Source organism: Arachis ipaensis, chromosome B02 (genome assembly GCF_000816755.2).
Source record: "Arachis ipaensis cultivar K30076 chromosome B02, Araip1.1, whole genome shotgun sequence".
NCBI classification, from domain to species: domain Eukaryota; kingdom Viridiplantae; phylum Streptophyta; class Magnoliopsida; order Fabales; family Fabaceae; genus Arachis; species Arachis ipaensis.
Genome location: NC_029786.2, coordinates 33,936,873 through 33,954,769, shown reverse-complemented (window position 1 = coordinate 33,954,769; position 17,897 = coordinate 33,936,873). Strand labels below are relative to the sequence as shown.

The 17,897-nt window shown below is 36.8% G+C and overlaps 1 protein-coding gene across 1 annotated transcript; it reads left to right on the top strand.

The window, feature by feature from the left end:
• Window positions 996-1,664, top strand: LOC107627163. The gene is made up of 3 exons (XM_016330018.1): window positions 996-1,145; window positions 1,326-1,593; window positions 1,642-1,664. Exons 1-3 carry the CDS (start codon window positions 996-998, stop codon window positions 1,662-1,664), a joined length of 441 nt encoding a protein of 146 aa, XP_016185504.1.

Sequence of the window (17,897 nt, the reverse complement as noted above, 5' to 3'; positions counted from 1 at the left end):
GGGGCCGTGAATATCTTTCGCTAGATGTCTAGATATCTGAGGTCACTAATTATCTTTTAAATTTCCATGTTACTTACTTCGTCCCCCCCACCCCAAAGTAAAGATTCTATGTATTTCAAAATTCAAATCTCTTAATTGATATATGTTTATACATAGAGCCATAACCCATATGTTGATTCATAGTTTTTTCACATTTGTTTGGCCTATTGTATTACTTTTTTACAGAGTTTGTTTTATTAACTGAAATCTATTTTTTCTTTCACCCTTTTAAATGTATATCTTTTTTTCTTTTGAGCTCAATTTTTGAACTTTATTGATGGCCACTTCGTTTTTGGTATTTCATTACATAGATAGATAATTATCTTGTGTGTATCTTCATTGAGAATATGATATATTTGTCATTGGAAATATAATTATATAGGAAGACTAATCAAATAATGATATCTATACCAAAAGGTGTCATCATCTAAGCCTACCACTCCTAAATCTATGCATAGGTTTTCTTTTTATTTTTAGTTCTCGCTTTTCTCTAGGTGTTAGCTCATATTGTCTTTGTTATTTGTCTCTTCTCTCTCATCCTCTTCTCATCTCATCCTCTCTTCTCCTATTAACTTACAATTTATATAGAAGATAACTTAGGGTTAATATAGCTTACCATTTATACACCTTATTTGTGTTTTAATTGTTGTTAGCTTAGGTCCTATATATAGGATTATTTAGTGGGGCCCGCAAATATCTTTTGATTGATATCTAAGGTCATTCAACACCAATATCTTTCAAATGTCCATCTTGCTTTTTTTTTTCCTCCCAAAATAAGGGTTCTATAGATTTCGAAATTCAAATTACTCAATTGATTTATGTTTATAAATAAAGGCAGAATCCATTGATCATGGCAGATTTTTCTCACATTCATGTTGCTGTTGCATGTGTTTCTTAGTTGCTGTTTGATTGACTGAAATCTGTTTTCTCTTTCATCCCTTTAATTGCATTTCAATATGACAACTGCCATGGATATGGTTAATAAGATTAATCCTGAGAAAGAAGCACGGAACCTCAAAGTTAAGGTGATTAGGCTTTGGACTGTTCCAACTTTCACGGGTCAGCTTCTCCCAAATTCCATGGAGATGATTTTGGTTGATGAATCTGTGAGTTATAGTGGTCTAAATCTATTAAAATTTTTTGGCTGTTTATTTTTTGTATTTAAATGTGTTTCTCCTTGCCTTTTTTATATCGAGGTCTAAAATTTTGTTTCATTTAAATTTGTTTTTCTCTGTATTCGATTTGTCATTTATCGGATTTTTAGTATAATTTATGTTAATTGGAAGGGGTGGAAGATACAAGCTATTGTTCAGAAGACTATGATTTACAGGTTCAAACAACTTCTCTTCGAGGGTCGAGTATATGTAATGAAGCTCTTCTCTGTTGTGCCAAACCAAGGATCTTATAGGGCCACTAGGCATCAGTTTAAGTTGATTTTTCAATTCAGGACCATTGTTAGGGATGCTATCTGCGATTTTATTCCAAAATCTGCTCTTACAATCTCTCCATTCACTGAACTTTTGGAAACCAAAGAGGATTCCAATTTCTTAGTTGGTATGTTGTGCTATTTGCTCATACTTTTTTTGTCTGGAATGATTGCAGTCTTGTTTCTTTGTGATTTGTAGAATGTTGCTTTGTTGTCATTATTTCCTTATAGTTTTTTTAATATATATTTCAGATGTGGTGGTGATGAGCGGATAATTTATACGCTTTTTGGCATTATTTTTAGGTAGTTTTTAGTATGTTTCAGTTAATTTTTATTATATTTTTATTCAAAAATCACATTTCTTGACTTTACTATGATTTTGTGTGTTTTTCTGTGATTTCAGGTATTTTCTGGTGGAAATTGAGGGACCTGAGCAAAAATCTGATTCAGAGGCTGAAAAAAGGACTGCAGATGCTCTTGGATTCTGACCTCCCTGTACTCGAAGTGGATTTTCTGGAGCTACAGAAGCCCAATTGGCACACTCTCAATTGCGTTGGAAAGTAGATATCCTGGGCTTTCCAGCAATATATAATAGTTTATACTTTACCCGAGTTTTGATAACGCAAACTGGCGTTTAAACGCCAACTTTCTACCCTATTCTGGCGTTAAACGCCAGAACTAGCAAAAAAGCTGAAGTTAAATGCCCAAACTGGCACAAAAGCTGGCATTTAACTCCAAGAAAAGTCTCTACATGTGAAAGCTTCAATGCTCAGACCAAGCACACACCAAGTGGGCCTGGAAGTGGATTTCTACATCATTTACTCATTTTTGTAAACCCTAGGCTACTAGTTCATTATAAATAGGACCTCTTACTATTGTATTTTTGTCTTGGTCATTCTGGTTCCCCCTATAGGGCCGAAGCCAATGAACACCATTATCACTTATGTATTTTCAACGGTGGAGTTTCTATACCCATAGAAAAAGGTGTGGAGCTCTGCTGTTCCTCATGAATTAATGCAAAGTACTATTGTTTTTCTATTCAATTCAAGCTTATTCTTATTCCAAGATATTCACTCGCACTTTAACCTGATCAATGTGATGATCCGTGACACTCATCACCATTCTCACCTATGAACGCGTGCCTGACAACCACTTCTGTTCTATTTGCAATAGCTTGAGTGTATATATCTTAGCCTCCTAGTTCACTACACATGGTTGCCTCTCCTGAAAACAGAACCCTTCATTCCGTGAGATCAGAGTCTTTGTGGTTTAAGCTAGAATTGATTGGCGGTCATTCTTGAGATCCGGAAAGTCTAAACCTTGTCTGTGGTATTCCGAGTAGGATCTGGGATGGGATGACTGTGACGAGCTGCAAACTCGCGAGTGTTGGGTGTAGTGACAGACGTAAAAGGATCAATGTATCCTATTCCAACATGAGTGAGAACCGACAGATGATTAGCCGTGCGGTGACAGTGCATTTGGACCATTTTCACTGAGAGGACGGACGGTAGCCATTGACAACGGTGATCCCCCAACATACAGCTTGCCATGGAAAGGAGTATGAATGATTGGATGAAGGCAATAGGAAAGCAGAGGTTCAGAAGGAACAAAGCATCTTCATACGCTTATCTGAAACCACTACCAATGAATTACATAAGTACCTCTATCTTTATTTTACGTTTATTTATCTTTTAATTATCTAAACTCCATAACCATTTGAATCCGCCTGACTGAGATTTACAAGATGACCATAGCTTGCTTCAAGCCGACAATCTCCGTGGGATCGACCCTTACTCACGTAAGGTATTACTTGGATGACCCAGTACACTTGCTGGTCAACTACACGGAGTTGTGTGAAAAGTGTGCGATCACGATTTTGTGTACCATATTTTTGGCGCTGTTGCCGGGGATTATTCGAGTTTGGACAACTGACGGTTCATCTTGTCACTACAAGAAAATGAAATATTTGTAACAAAAAATTTGTATCAAATTTAAAATTGTTACAAATTATGATTTTTTTGTAACAATAATTAGTTATTGTTACAAAATAAGAATATTTTGTAACAACAAAAAAAATTGTTACAAAACATTTCAATATTTTGTAACAACGTGATTCTTTTTGTTACAAATTATGTTGGCTTTCGTATCGAATCGTTGTTTTGTTGCAAATTGTTATAATGTTTTGTAACAAAAGATTATATTGTTGCAAAAATTTAAAATATTTTGTAACAAGAAGTTAATTTGTCACAAAATACAGGCGGGCAAGTGCCAAGGAGAGAGAGAGAGAGCGCGTCGTGCCTGTCGCGAGCCTGCTGTTAGAGGAGTCGTCGTCGCGCCCAGCCATAATCGTCGCTGTTCAAGCCGCCAGACTGCCGCATGCAAGGAGCTTTCCGTTTCGCCGCTGTCTTGCCGAGTCAGGGGAGAGAGCGCCGTTGAGAGATGAGACACTGTAATAGAGAAACCGTGCCGCGAAGGATGAGACCGTTGTCGCCGAGGCTCCGCCACCACCCAACCGTCGTCGCCGAAGCCGTGATGCCGTCTCTGCGCCAGCAGGGAGAAGCAGCCTTTGAGTGTGTAAACCTAATAACCCTTCCTTTTCCATTTTAATATCAAGTTTCTTATTATTTTTAATTTTTGGGGATGAAATTTCTTTTGTGATTTAAAGACCATAACTTTGATTTCTTTTGAACTTTTTGGCTGCAAGCTCTAATTCATGCCATTCTGAAGAATGAGTTTATTACTGATGATGAATAGTGAACATTATTGAAGATTATTAAACTGTTATTATTATGAGTAATGATTTTTTTAGGTTTTTCTGTTATGAGTAATTTAGATTATTTTATTGTACAGTAATTATGGAACTGTTCTTGTTGTTCACATGTTGTATTTTTTTTATTTAATTATGAAATTATTCTTGTTGTGTTTATTCAGTATTGTGTTTATTTAATTATTTAGTGTTGTGTTTAGCTTGATCAGATTTGGCCTAGTGCATCTGTGCGTGTAGGAAGTGAGCTATTATCTTGTTGTCAGAGTTTTTCTTTTTCTTTTGTCCTAACTCTAAAGATGATCTTGAATTTCAAATTTATTATTAAATTACTGGATAAGTAATCAACATATATTATATATTGTTATAATTGTGAGATGATCGATTTTGTTGTCATCACATGTCAAATCTGTCTTATGAAACTTTATAGTATGATTCTGTAAAAATATGAGAAGAATCAAATTTTGTGGTTCATCTTATTCTTATTTCCATTCTCATTTATGTTTCTGTCAACTATCCCACTTTGGCTGCTTTGCACCAAGTGATAAAGAGTTTTTGTTTGAGGGAGGGGGATGATTTACATTATTTGTTTACCTGAAAGGACTTTGATATTGCAAACATGTTGACTTATGTGTTTCTTAGCTTTCTTTTCCTTTATTAAGTGTGCACTATGAAGCTTTGCATCTTGTCCCTATATTATGCTGCTTTATGATAAATAATTGTTACTGAGAATAACATGTTATTTTTCTTTTGATAGTTTGTAATATTATCTTTCACATCTTGTCCCTAATTTATCTACATATTTTTAACTTTGAATAAAGTCTAGTATATATATTTTGTTTTGCATGAAAAACTCAGTACAAGGGAAAAGTTGGCTAGACTTGACATCATTTTGGAAGAGTTTTCAATTTGTGTTTTGTGTGGAGAGGTCATAAAAACTGTCCACTGTCTCTTTTTTCAGATGTAAGATTTCATAGAGTATTTTGGGAGCAGCGTTGAAGGAGAAAAAGTCTGGTGTGGCTATGGTTAGGGAATGCTTTGTCATGTTTTGAAACATGGCTAGAACTAAAAATGCCAAATAAAGTAAAAGAGATATGGTGCTTTGTCTTTTATGCTATAATTTGGTGTTTTGACATGAATCTCACTTTCTTTATATGGAACTTTGTGAGTGTAAAAGCATGAAAAGCATTATTAGAGTTTACATTATGTTATTTTGCATATTTGATCTTGTGTTCATGGTGTCATGGAGCAGACTTTTGTAATGTTATGATTGGATTTATCTATTTTTTTGGGAAAAAAAATGTTGGACTGGGTTTCTTGAGGGATAAATTACTGCAATATGCGGTATATGGGAGTTTATAGGGAGGGGAGTTAAAGGATAGGATATAAGCTTGATACTATATTGAATTTTCTGTTGGTGCAGCATAGATTGAGATTGGGGAAGTACAAGAGAGATTTGCATTCTTTGCAAAAGGAAAGGAAAAACTTGTAGGCTGTGTGGAGCCCTGAAGGCAAATTAATCACCATTCCTGTAAGTTAGTGGAAAAAACTTAGTGAAAAAATTATAATTAGTGTTATATCTTGTTTCTAACTTTTTTGTTTCGGTTTTTCATATTTACAGGAGTGCTGAAATGGTGACCATATGCTACCTTGAGGGCTCAAGAATGTTTTGATGCATAGAGACACTAATCTATGTTAGAACTTTTATGTTTTGGTTGAACTTTTATGTTAGAACTTTTATGTTTTGGTTGAACTAATCAATGTACTCACTAGTTAATGTTATTTTGTTTCAAGCAATTTTAGCTAAAAGGATCTTGTTTGACTTATGTATGTTTTTGCATATTATATACATGTAAACTTGTTTATTAAAATCATTAATATATTAGTTAATTTAAAAAACAATTTAGCAAATTATGCATGTAATTTGTAATAAAAAAAGTTACAAAATAATTAATTTGCTTTCGTAACTAAAGAAAAAAATGTTACAAAATCATGTTACATTTTGTAACAAAATTTTTTGATAGGAAAAAAATTGACTGTCACGAAAAATACCTTCAAAATCAAAATTTGTTATTACTTTTGTAACGGTTTCTGGATTTTTGTATCAGAAAAAAATATTACAAAATATGGTACTGAATTGTAATAATTCCATTTTTCGTTACAAAAACTTTTTGTAACGGGACTTACTGCAATGGACCCTTTTTTTGTTACAAAAAACTTTTGTTTCAAAATTTTGACGTTTTGTAACAATATTTTTTGTTACAAATACGCATTTTTCTTGTAGTGTGTTGCTTAGATTGGATAATTTTATTTTATGTTTAAACTTTTTATTTTTAATTTCAAAAAATTCAAAAAAAAAATTAAATATATTTTTCTTCAAAATTTTTAAATGACTTCTAGAGTTTCATGATGATCTGTTGAAATCTGGCTGGCTGTGAAGCTATGTCTAATCTTTTGGACCGAGGTTTCAACTTATCATCACAAGAGCTTGTTGATTTCTATCAATCTTGCTGTTGAATGTAATGACCTGCTAATGCTTGGCTGGCCATTGGCCATGTCTAGTGTTTTGGACCGAAGCTTTCACTAAAAGCTTGGCTGGTGATGACAAGTCATCTGAACCCATTTTAGCTAGTCTTTTTCTTTAGTTTTCATTAGAATTGTGCACTTTCTTGATTCGCTTGACTAAATCAACCACTAAACTAAAATTGCTCAATCCTTCAATCCTTGTGGGATCGACCTCACTCCCGTGAGTTTTTATTACTTGATGCGACCCGGTGCACTTGCCGGTTAGATTTGTGGTGTTTTGGGAGAGATTCGTTTCTCATCAAAATATCTCATCAGCTGGCTAGTAAGCTATGTCTAATTCATGGACCGGAGTTTTAGACTAACATTGCATGATTCCTGGAATTCTCATTAAGAATTTTGAATTCCTTATTTTCTTTTTCCAAATAATTTTCGAAAAATACCAAAAAATTTTTAAAATCATAAAAACCAAAAAATTTTTGTGTTTCTTGTTTGAGTCTAGTGTCAATTTCTAAGTTTGGTGTCCTGCGTGTCTCTATTTTCTTGAAAATCTTCAAAAATATATTCCTGATGTTCATCATGTTCTTCAAAGTGTTCTTGATGTTCATCTTGACATTCAAGATGTTCTTGCACGCATTATCTGTTCTGATCTTGATTTTTCATGTTCTATCTTTTTTCGTTGTTTTTCTTTCTCATCATTAAAAATTCAATTTTTTTTTTCAAAATTATGCCTTTTTCAAGTCAATAGTACAGAGAATTGAAGATTCGGAACATACAGCAGAGGAATCACAGAGAAAAAGATGGGCGTTCAAAACGCCCAGTGAAGAAGGAAATGCATTTAAACGCCAGCCAGGGTACCTGGCTGGGCGTTAAATGACCAAAAGGGTAGTATTTTGGGCATTAAACGCCTAGAATGGTATCCATTCTAGGCGTTTAACGCCAGGACAACACAAAGGAGGTAAGTTAGTTTTTAATTCAAATCTTTTTCAAATTTTCAAAATCTTTCAAAATCAAATCTTTTTCAAATCATATCTTTTTCAATCATATCTTTTTCAAAATCAAATCTTTTTCTAATTTTTTTACTATTTTCGAAAATCCTTGCTAACAATTAATGATTTGGTTCAAAAATTTCAAGTTTGTTGCTTCCTTGTTAAGAAAGGTTCAATATTTGAATTTTAGAATCATATCTTTTAAATTTCTTGTTAGCCAAGTCATTAATTTTAAAATTCAAATCTTTTTAAATTGTTTTTCAATCATATCTTCTCAATCACATCTTTTTCAAAATAATTTTCAATCATATCTTTTTGATTGCTAATTTCAAAATCTTTTTCAAAATAACTTAACCACTTTCTCAATTTTAATTTTCGAAAACCATCAACCACTTTTTCGAAAATCTTTTTAATTATTTTCGAAAACCATCACCTCCTTCTATTTAAGGACTAACACTCCTCCTCAATTAGCAATTCGGACTCTCTCCTTCTTTATATGTTCGAATTCTTCTTTATCTACCTCATCCCTCTGTTCCTATTTCCTCTGACACCTCAAGGAATCTCTATACTGTGACATAGAGGATTCCATACTTTCTTGTTCTCTTCTCTTTCATATGAGCAGGAACAAGGACAAGGGCATTATTGTTGAAGCTGATCCTGAACCTGAAAGGACCTTGAAGAGGAAGGTAAGAGAAGCTAAAGCACAACTCTCTGGAGAGGACCTAACAGAAATTTTCGGAAAAGAAGAAGACATGGTAGCCGAAAATAACAACAATGCCAACAATGCAAGGAAGGTGCTTGGTGACTTTACTGCACTTACTCCCAACTTCTATGGGAGAAGCATCTCTATTCCTGCCATTGGAGCAAACAACTTTGAGCTTAAGCCTCAATTAGTTTCTCTGATGCAACAGAATTGCAAGTTTTATGGACTTCCATTGGAAGATCCTCATCAGTTTTTGGTTGAATTTTTGTAAATCTGTGACACTGTTAAGACCAATGGAGTTGATCCCGAGGTCTACAGGCTATTGCTTTTCCCCTTTGCTGTAAGAGACAGAGCTAGAATATGGTTGGACTCACAACCTAAAAAAGCCTGAACTCTTGGGAAAAGCTGGTCAGTGCTTTTCTGGCCAAATTCTTTCCACCTCAAACGTTGAGCAAGCTTAGAGTGGAAATCCAAACCTTCAGACAGAAGGAAGGTGAATCCCTCTATGAAGCTTGGGAAAGATACAAGCAATTGATCAGAAGGTGTCCTTCTGACATGCTTTCAGAATGGAGCATCATAGGCATATTTTATGATGGTCTGTCTGAACTGTCCAAGATGTCATTGGACAGCTCTGCTGGAGGCTCTCTTCATCTGAAGAAGACGCCTGCAGAAGCTCAGGAACTCATGGAAATGGTTGCAAATAACCAGTTCATGTACACTTCTGAAAGAAATCCTGTGAACAATGGGGCAACTCAGAAGAAAGGAGTTCTTGAAATCGATACTCTGAATGCCATATTGGCTCAGAACAAAATATTGACTCAGCAAGTCAATATGATTTCTTAGAGTCTGTTGGAATGCAAGCTACAACAGGCAGTACTAAAGAAGCTTCATCTGAAGAAGAAGCTTATAATCCTGAGAACCCAGCAATGGAAGAGGTGAATTACATGGGAGAACCCTATGGAAACACCTATAATCCTTCATGGAGAAATCATCCAAATCTCTCATGGAAGGACCAACAGAAGCCTCAACAAGGCTTCAACAACAATAATGGTGGAAAAAATAGGTTTATCAATAGAAAACCTTTTCCATCATCTTCTCAGCAACAAACAGAGAACTCTGAGCAGAGTCGTTCTGGCTTAGCAACAATAGTCTCTGATCTATTTAAAACCACACTAAGTTTCATGAATGAAACTGATGACAAGTCATCTTAGCCTAGTTTTACTAGTCTTTTTCCTTTGTTTTTAATAAGTTTTATATACTTTCTTGAGTTACAAGTAAGCCATTTAGGTAGAAATTCATGTGCAATTGGATTCAATCAACCATGAGTAAATTGATGCATTTTCATGAGAATTATACTAGAATTGTGTGTATATTAAGAATGATTAGAATTCTCATGACTTTAGCAAGGCTTTGATGCATTTGTTGATTGATGATAGGTGACCAAAAGGCTTGGAGGAAGGTTGAAGAAAGGGGATGGCAGGAATGGAAATAAAGGCAGCATTGAGAAGATCACGTTTGAGTTCACGTTTGCCTCAAACGTGAACTCAAACGTGGATAATAGCACAGCCACCCTAGAGGAGCTCAACGTTTGCGCCAACGTTTGCCTCAAACGTGAGGTCAAAGATTGGCTTTAACGAATACCCTGGAGGACTCAAAATTTGCGCCAACGTTTGCCTCAAACGTGAGGTCAAACGTTGGCTTAAGAACCACCCTAGAGGAGCCATGTTTGCGCCAACGTTTGCCTCAAACGTGAGGTCAAACGCTGGCTGAAAATTTGCCTTGGGAAGGATCACGTTTGAGCTCACATTTGACCTCAAACGTAAACTAAAACGTGAACTCAAACGTGAGTGACAGCAAGCAGCCGTTCTACATGATGCCATTACACGCAAACGTTTGAGTCAACGTTTGCCTCAAACGTTGACTCAAACGTAGATGATTCCAAAGTCCATAGTGCAAACGGATTTCTTCTCAAGACCAAGAGCAATCAACAGAGGCTATCTTGAACCCAATTCCATCAAGGCCAAGGGCCCAAATTCAAGGCTTAATGATCATTAGAAGGAAGTGTATAAATAGAAGCTAGTTTGATTTAGGGAAGGACCTTTTTCTTCTTTTAGAATTTTGAGTTGTAATTTTGAGAGTTTTGGATCTCGGAGAATTTGGAAGGAGAATTGATCTCTCTTCTTTCATGTTCTTGTTTCTTCATTCTTTACTCTTAGTCTTGAGTCTTGGGTGTTGAGAATTGAGGGCAGAACAATTGTGCTTATGGAGGTGGCCCTCTTGAAGATCCCAACCAACATTTGTCTATTTTCTTGAGGATTTGTGAAACTCTCATGACAAATGGTGTGCATCCCGATACTTACAAGCTGCTGTTATTTCCATTTTCCCTTAGAGACAAAGCTACCCAATGGTTGGAGGCATTTCCAAGAGAAAGCATCAACAATTGGGAGGATCTAGTGAACAAGTTCCTAGCCAAGTTCTATCCTCCCCAAAGGATCATCAAGCTGAAAACAGAAGTGCAAACATTCATTGAATCGGATGGAGAGTCACTGTATGATACCTGGGAGAGATACAAAGCTTTAATTAGGAAGTGCCCACCAAAAATGTTTATTGAATGGGATAGACTCCAAAACTTCTATGAAGGATTGACACTGAGAGTAACGTCCCGTCCAGCAAAATACCTTGCTTAAGTCAGGGTATCTCCACTAGAAAGAACATTACATAACCTTCTCTAGTATTAACTACTTAATTATCGAGCCTTTGTATCAAGTTCGCATTTCAGCAGGAGGTTCATTGCAACTTATGAAGACAGCTGAAGAAGCCCAAAACCTCATAGGCACAGTAGCAAACAATCAATATTTCTATGCTCATCAAAGACAACGCCAATCAGCTCAAAGGAAAGGAGTATTGGAATTTGAAGGTGTTGACACTATCTTGGCACAAAACAAACAGATGCATGACAAACGCCATTTGTAGGATTTATCTTGTATTGATTTTTGGGGATTTTATCACCTTTTACCCATATTTATTCAAGAAATAGCATGGTTTTGTATATTCTCCTTTAATTGTGCTTGAATGTGAAAACATGCTTTTTAGGACTCAAAATAGCTAAATTTAGTTCACCTTGATTCTATTAAATGCCTTGATATGTTTGTTAGGTGATTTAAGGTTTAGGAGGCAAAGATTGGATCAAGGGAATGAAGAAAGAAAGCATGAAAAGTTGGAGAACTCATGAAGAAATGAAAGAACCGGAAAGCTGTCAAGCCGACCTCTTTGCACTTAAACGACCATAACTTGAGCTACAGAGATCCAATTGATGCGGTTCCAGTTGGGTTGGAAAGCTAACATCCGGGGCTTCGAAACGATATAAGATTTGCCATAGTTGCATCACGCATAGGGGCGCGCACGCGCACGGTACGCGGACGCGTCGATGGTGGCACATGACCCACTTAATGCAAACTTGGCCAGCGATTTTAGAAGCCTTGTGGGCCAAATCCAACTCATTTCTGATGCTATTTAAGCCAAGGATTGAAAGGGAATCAACATACTTTTACATACTTTTCATACTTTAGAAGTTAGTTACTATTAGTTTAGTTTTAGCTTAGTTTTAGTAGTGAGAATTAGTTTCTAGAGAGAGAGAAGCTCTCACTTCTTAATTCAAAAACCCACAAAACACATACCACCAACCCCATAACAACTCACAAAACCACCAAAATAACTCTTCCACATCCACATTCCACCCACAAAATATTCCCATAGATAATTCAAACAACCTTCAGCAACAACCATCTCATCTCACACAACCACAACCAAATCCAGACTCTCAGAGAATCTTTAGTTTAGAGATATTAATGGAGAAACTCATCAAAACTCAAGAGATGGCCAGACAAGATCAAGAAGCAACAAGAAAAGATCAAGCCATAACAAGCAAAAACCAAGAAGCTTCAATCAGAAATCTTGAGAGGCATATAGAGCAAATGGCTAAATGAATTGCAGAGATGAGTGAGAAGCAATCAAATGCATCCCCTAGTGCCACTCGAGACCACCCAAGGGACAAAGGAAAAGCTACAAAGTGAGAGGAGTGCAAGGCAATCATAGTTGGAAGTGAGGAGACTGGGGAGAAGGAAGCCATCAATCAGAAAGAACACAACAGAGAAGTTCCATAAGGAGAGATAGAGGGGAGAATTGAAGAGGATCAGAAAACGAAGAAGGCACAAATTTCAAAGGGAGACAAGAACATCCTCGAGCCACAACTACAAGAGAAGAAGGAAGGGGTGAAGCCATATGTCCCCAAACTCCCATACCCTCAGAGGTTCAAAAAAGAAAATGAGGATAAGCAATACTCAAAGTTCCTGGACATATTCAAGACACTCAGCATCAATATTCCTTTCTTAGAAGCACTTGAACAGATGCCATTGTATGCCAAGTTTATGAAGGAAGTGCTGACAAAGAAAAAGTCCCTAAAAGAAGGACAAATTATTGAGATGACAATGGAATGTAGTGCTATTCTCCAAAGAGAGTTGCCAGAGAAGAAAGATGATCCTGGGAGTTTTTATATACCTTGCACCATAGGAAACATAACAATTGAGAAGTCATTATGTGACCTTGGTGCAAGCATAAACTTGATGCCTTTGTCTCTAATGAGGAAACTCCAGATTTTCGAGCTGAAATCCACACGAATACTTCTTCAAATGGCTAACAAGTCCATTCAGCAAGCACTTAGAGTTGTAGAGAATGTGCTGGTGAAAGTGGGGAAATTCCTTCTCCCAACTGATTTTGTCATCCTGGATATGGAGAAAGACCATAACACTCCCATCATTCTGGGGAGGCCTTTTCTGGCTACGGGCAGAGCATTGATAGATGTTGAAAAAGGGAAATTGTTGCTGAGAGTGCATGATGAGCACCTAGCATTCCATGTTTTTAAAACCCTGCTTGAGCCCACTTAAGAAGAATGTATGAAGGATAAGGCCAGAGATCAAAGCTTGAAGGAGGCATTTAATGAGTTAACTCTAAGACTTCTAAATCCATGCTTGAAAGAAGTAGAGATGGTGCAACAGACCAAAGAAATCAAGGAGAAACTAGATCTAAAACCTCCAGATAAAGAACCACCAAGGCATGAATTATCTCCTGAGAAAGAAGAAAAGAAGAAGAGGCCAAAAGGGTGGAGAAACAAGAAAATCCCCACTGAAGGCTTCTCACCAGGGGATAAAGTGATGTTGAACACCCAACCAATGAAGGTGTCTTCACAATTATCTGAGTACTATACTGTGAACCGGATCCTTTCACTTGAACACCTAGAAATCATCAAAGAGAAAACCTGAAGGAAGTTCACAGTAAGAGGAGAAAAGTTAAGGCACTATGCTTTTCAGCCTCCATGATCAAAGAACAAGATGTCAAGCTAGTGACAATAAAGAAGCACTTGTTGGGAGGCAACCCAACTTGAGGTAATTTTCTTTTCATAGCTAATTTAATAAAAAGGTTGAGTGGTTTATCTGTATTGCAAGGAGCTAAGTTTGGTGTTGCACACCAAAACAATTTAAGGGAGAATGAAGGATGCTAAGTTTGGTGTTCCACCAAAAGCCTCATTTGAAAACACATTTTCATCTTATACATAAATAGTTGCTAGCTCCAAGCAATCAGAGAAACTACTTAGCCATTGTCTATTTTCTAGTTTTCTTAGTTTTGTGACCTTCAGCAAAGACAAAAGGATTTCACATATGGTTAACTTGATGCATCAGAAACTTTAGCAAGGGACTAAGTTTGGTGTTCACACACCAAAGTAAGTTCAAAAGCCCAGAAATAAGTCATGCATACTAACCAGTTGCCTAAGGGCTTGAGAAACAAGCAACTTTTGAGGATTTTGCAGGAAAACATTCAAGTGAAGGGCATTTGCATCATTGTCCAAAGGAAGTGCAATAAAGAGAAATAATGATGACAGAAGGAAAAGCTGAGAGACAATCTCCACAGGTTGTATTGACATTTAATCCTGGTTGCTTTGAAGTATTTTAATTTGGAAATTCCTTTATATCTGGCTAAAGTGTTCATTTAGTTGCAAGTGGAAGTATTTGCTAAAGAATGCTATCTGCATAATCTTGTCATCCTTCATTAGTTTGAATATTTTGTTTTGTTCCCCAGCTGCCTGAATAAAAAAAATTTTTGATTTAGAAAAGTGATTGTTCAATGTTGCAGAAGTTAGGATGAAAGTTAGTGGTGGTATTTGTTTGATCCAATTGTTAGCTCATAAAATAAATGCTGCATAATAACATGTTCCTTGAAGCATGAGCTAATTTGCTGCTATAATCTTTCAATTAATTAAAGCCCCTTGAGAATGAATCAAAACAAAAAGAAAAAGAAAAGGAAAAGCCAAGAATTGGCAAAGAAACAAACAATAAGGCTAGACACCAATAGCTTGGACCCTAGGACACATGCCTGTGGTGTTTTTGTACTAGGATATGCTTGGACAAGTAAGTTCTGAGGAGTATTTCAAAACTTGGCCACTTAGATCAACTGATTTGGGATTGCCAACTGAAAGTCCACAATAAAGAGCAACCTAGCCACAAAACATTTAGTTATCCAAAGAGATGCTGGGCATCAATGATCCTAGGAAGAAAAGGGTGAGCCATGTGTCTGTGGTGAAGGAATGTTGAGCAAAATTAAGCCAAAGGCTGCAGCAACATTTGCCACCAAGCCTTTAAAAAATAATAAGCTCTCTGAGCAAAACAAAGAAGGAAAATTGTGTATATTAAGAATGATTAGAATTCTCATGACTTTAGCAAGGCTTTGATGCATTTGTTGATTGATGATAGGTGACCAAAAGGCTTGGAGGAAGGTTGAAGAAAGGGGATGGCAGGAATGGAAATAAAGGCAGCATTGAGAAGATCACGTTTGAGTTCACGTTTGCCTCAAACGTGAACTCAAACGTGGATAATAGCACAGCCACCCTAGAGGAGCTCAACGTTTGCGCCAACGTTTGCCTCAAACGTGAGGTCAAACGTTGGGTTAAAGGAATACCCTGGAGGACTCAACGTTTGCGCCAACGTTTGCCTCAAATGTGAGGTCAAACGTTGGCTTAAGAACCACCCTAGAGGAGCCACGTTTGCGCCAACGTTTGGCTCAAACGTGAGGTCAAATGCTGGCAGAAAATTTGCCTTGGGAATGATCACGTTTGAGCTCACGTTTGACCTCAAACGTGAACTCAATCGTGAGTGACAGCAAGCAGTCGTTCTACATGATGCCATTACACGCAAACGTTTGAGTCAACGTTTGCCTCAAACGTTGACTCAAATGTAGATGATTCCAAAGTCCATAGTGCAAACGGATTTCTTCTCAAGACCAAGAGCAATCAACAGAGGCTATCTTGAACCCAATTCCATCAAGGCCAAGGGCCCAAATTCAAGGCTTAATGATCATTAGAAGGAAGTGTATAAATAGAAGCTAGTTTGATTTAGGGAAAGACCTTTTTCTTCTTTTAGAATTTTGAGTTGTAATTTTGAGAGTTTTGGATCTCGGAGAATTTGGAAGGATAATTGATCTCTCTTCTTTCTTGTTCTTGTTTCTTCATTCTTTACTCTTAGTCTTGAGTCTTGGGTGTTGAGAATTGAGGAAATTCTGTCTCAATCTCACCTTGAGATCTTTTTGTTTCTTTCTCTGCATAATTCAAGATTTGGTGATTTGAATTCAAGTTTCTTTACTGTCTTGATCTTTAATTTGTTTGCAATTGTTCTTTGAGTTGGATCAAGGAAGGCAATTGTTCTTTGAGTTGGATCAAGGAAGGCAGTGAGATCTAGACTTGGATTTCTAGTCTCTTGACCCCTGAGATCTGCATTTTCATTTTAGTTCATCTGCTGAATGCTTCTTCAAGCTAATTTACTTTTCTATTTGAGATCTACTTCAATTCAACTCATCTTCTACTCTTCTGCTTGTTGCAATTCACTTGTGATTGTTAAATTTCTGTACTCCCAGTCCCCAAATCCTTTTATTATTCAAGCCATTTACATTTCTTGCATTTTAAGTTTCAGTTATTTACATTTCTTGCAATTTAAGTTTCTGCAATTTATATTACTTGCACTTTAAGATTCAGCTTTTTTAATTCTTCTGCACTTTAGATTCTTGTCAATTATCCCTCTCCCTTTAAATTTCATGCAATTTAGCTTCGGTTGGATACAAATCACTCAAATCAACTCCTGTTTGATTGACTAAATCAACCACTAAACTAAAATTGCTCAATCCTTCAATCCTTGTGGGATCGACCTCACTCACGTGAGTTATTATTACTTGATGCGACCCGGTACACTTGCCAGTGAGTTTTGTGTTGGATTACTTTCCATACATCAAGTTTTTGGCGCTGTTGCCGGGGATTGATTAGATTGAAAATGATTAAGTAAGGTGGTGGTCTAGATTAAACACTTTTTGCTTTGTTTTTCTTTTTTTCTACTAAGCACATTAACTGTTTGACACATTATATCACCTAACCCTCTAACCACATTCCAGCATAAGAATGTCCATGTTTTATTTGGTTTGTTTATGATTTTTGCAAGTCATGGAGGCTGAGGTGCGTGAAGAGGGAGTTAGCAACAATGCTCAACCTGCAAGAAGGGTGTTGGCTTCTTACACTATCCCCAATCCCAGACATTTTGGAAGCATCATCCTCACCCCAAATATTCATGCAAATGACTTTGAGTTGAAGCCTCAACTAATCACTTTGGTGCAGAACAATTGTGCTTATAGAGGTGGCCCTCTTGAAGATCCCAACCAACATTTGTCTATTTTCTTGAGGATTTGTGAAACTGTCAAGACAAATGGTGTGTATCCCGACACTTACAAGCTGCTGTTATTTCCATTTTCCCTGAGAGACAAAGCTACCCAATGGTTGGAGGCATATGAATACTATTTTCCACCACAACCTTCCATGGAAGAATACTCATATCCATTGATCCAAGAGTCACATGATCCTAATCATATTATCCAAGAGGAACAAGAGTCAAGGGATCGTCTCAAGGAAGTATTGGATCAATTTCAAGCAACCATGGAGTGTGTTGTGCAACAAGTGGAAAGAATGGAAAACATAGAACCACCACAACTCTATCAAGAAGATCCACCTTCCTACTATGAACCTTCCCCCCAATTTAATGAACCCTTCCACCCACCCCAATCTCTAATGGATAACATCCTTGGTGTTCTTGTTCAAGGGCAAGAAGAGATGAAAAGGGATGTGCAAAATTTCATGGCCACCTTGGATACGGTAACAAATCAATTAGCCTCCCAATGCTTGAACACTCAAGGAACTCCCATGGCTACATGTGGAGAATCAAATGAAGAACATAGCATGAAGGAGAGATTGGAAACTCCGGTGGGAAATGAAGGAAGTTGCTTTGTATTGGAACAATTGGAGGAAGCTTTAATTGTTGAAGACAAGGAAGAAGTAGTAGAAGACTTAGGAGATGCGGAGCCTCCATG

Excerpts from the sequence above, each read along its gene's own strand:
- LOC107627163 (XM_016330018.1), top strand. The coding sequence starts at position 996 with ATGACAACTGCCATGGATATGGTTAATAAGATTAATCCTGAGAAAGAA. Across the intron at positions 1,146-1,325 it reads TGATTTTGGTTGATGAATCT|GGGTGGAAGATACAAGCTAT; the intron begins GTGAGTTATAGT and ends GTTAATTGGAAG. Across the intron at positions 1,594-1,641 it reads GGATTCCAATTTCTTAGTTG|TCTTGTTTCTTTGTGATTTG; the intron begins GTATGTTGTGCT and ends GAATGATTGCAG.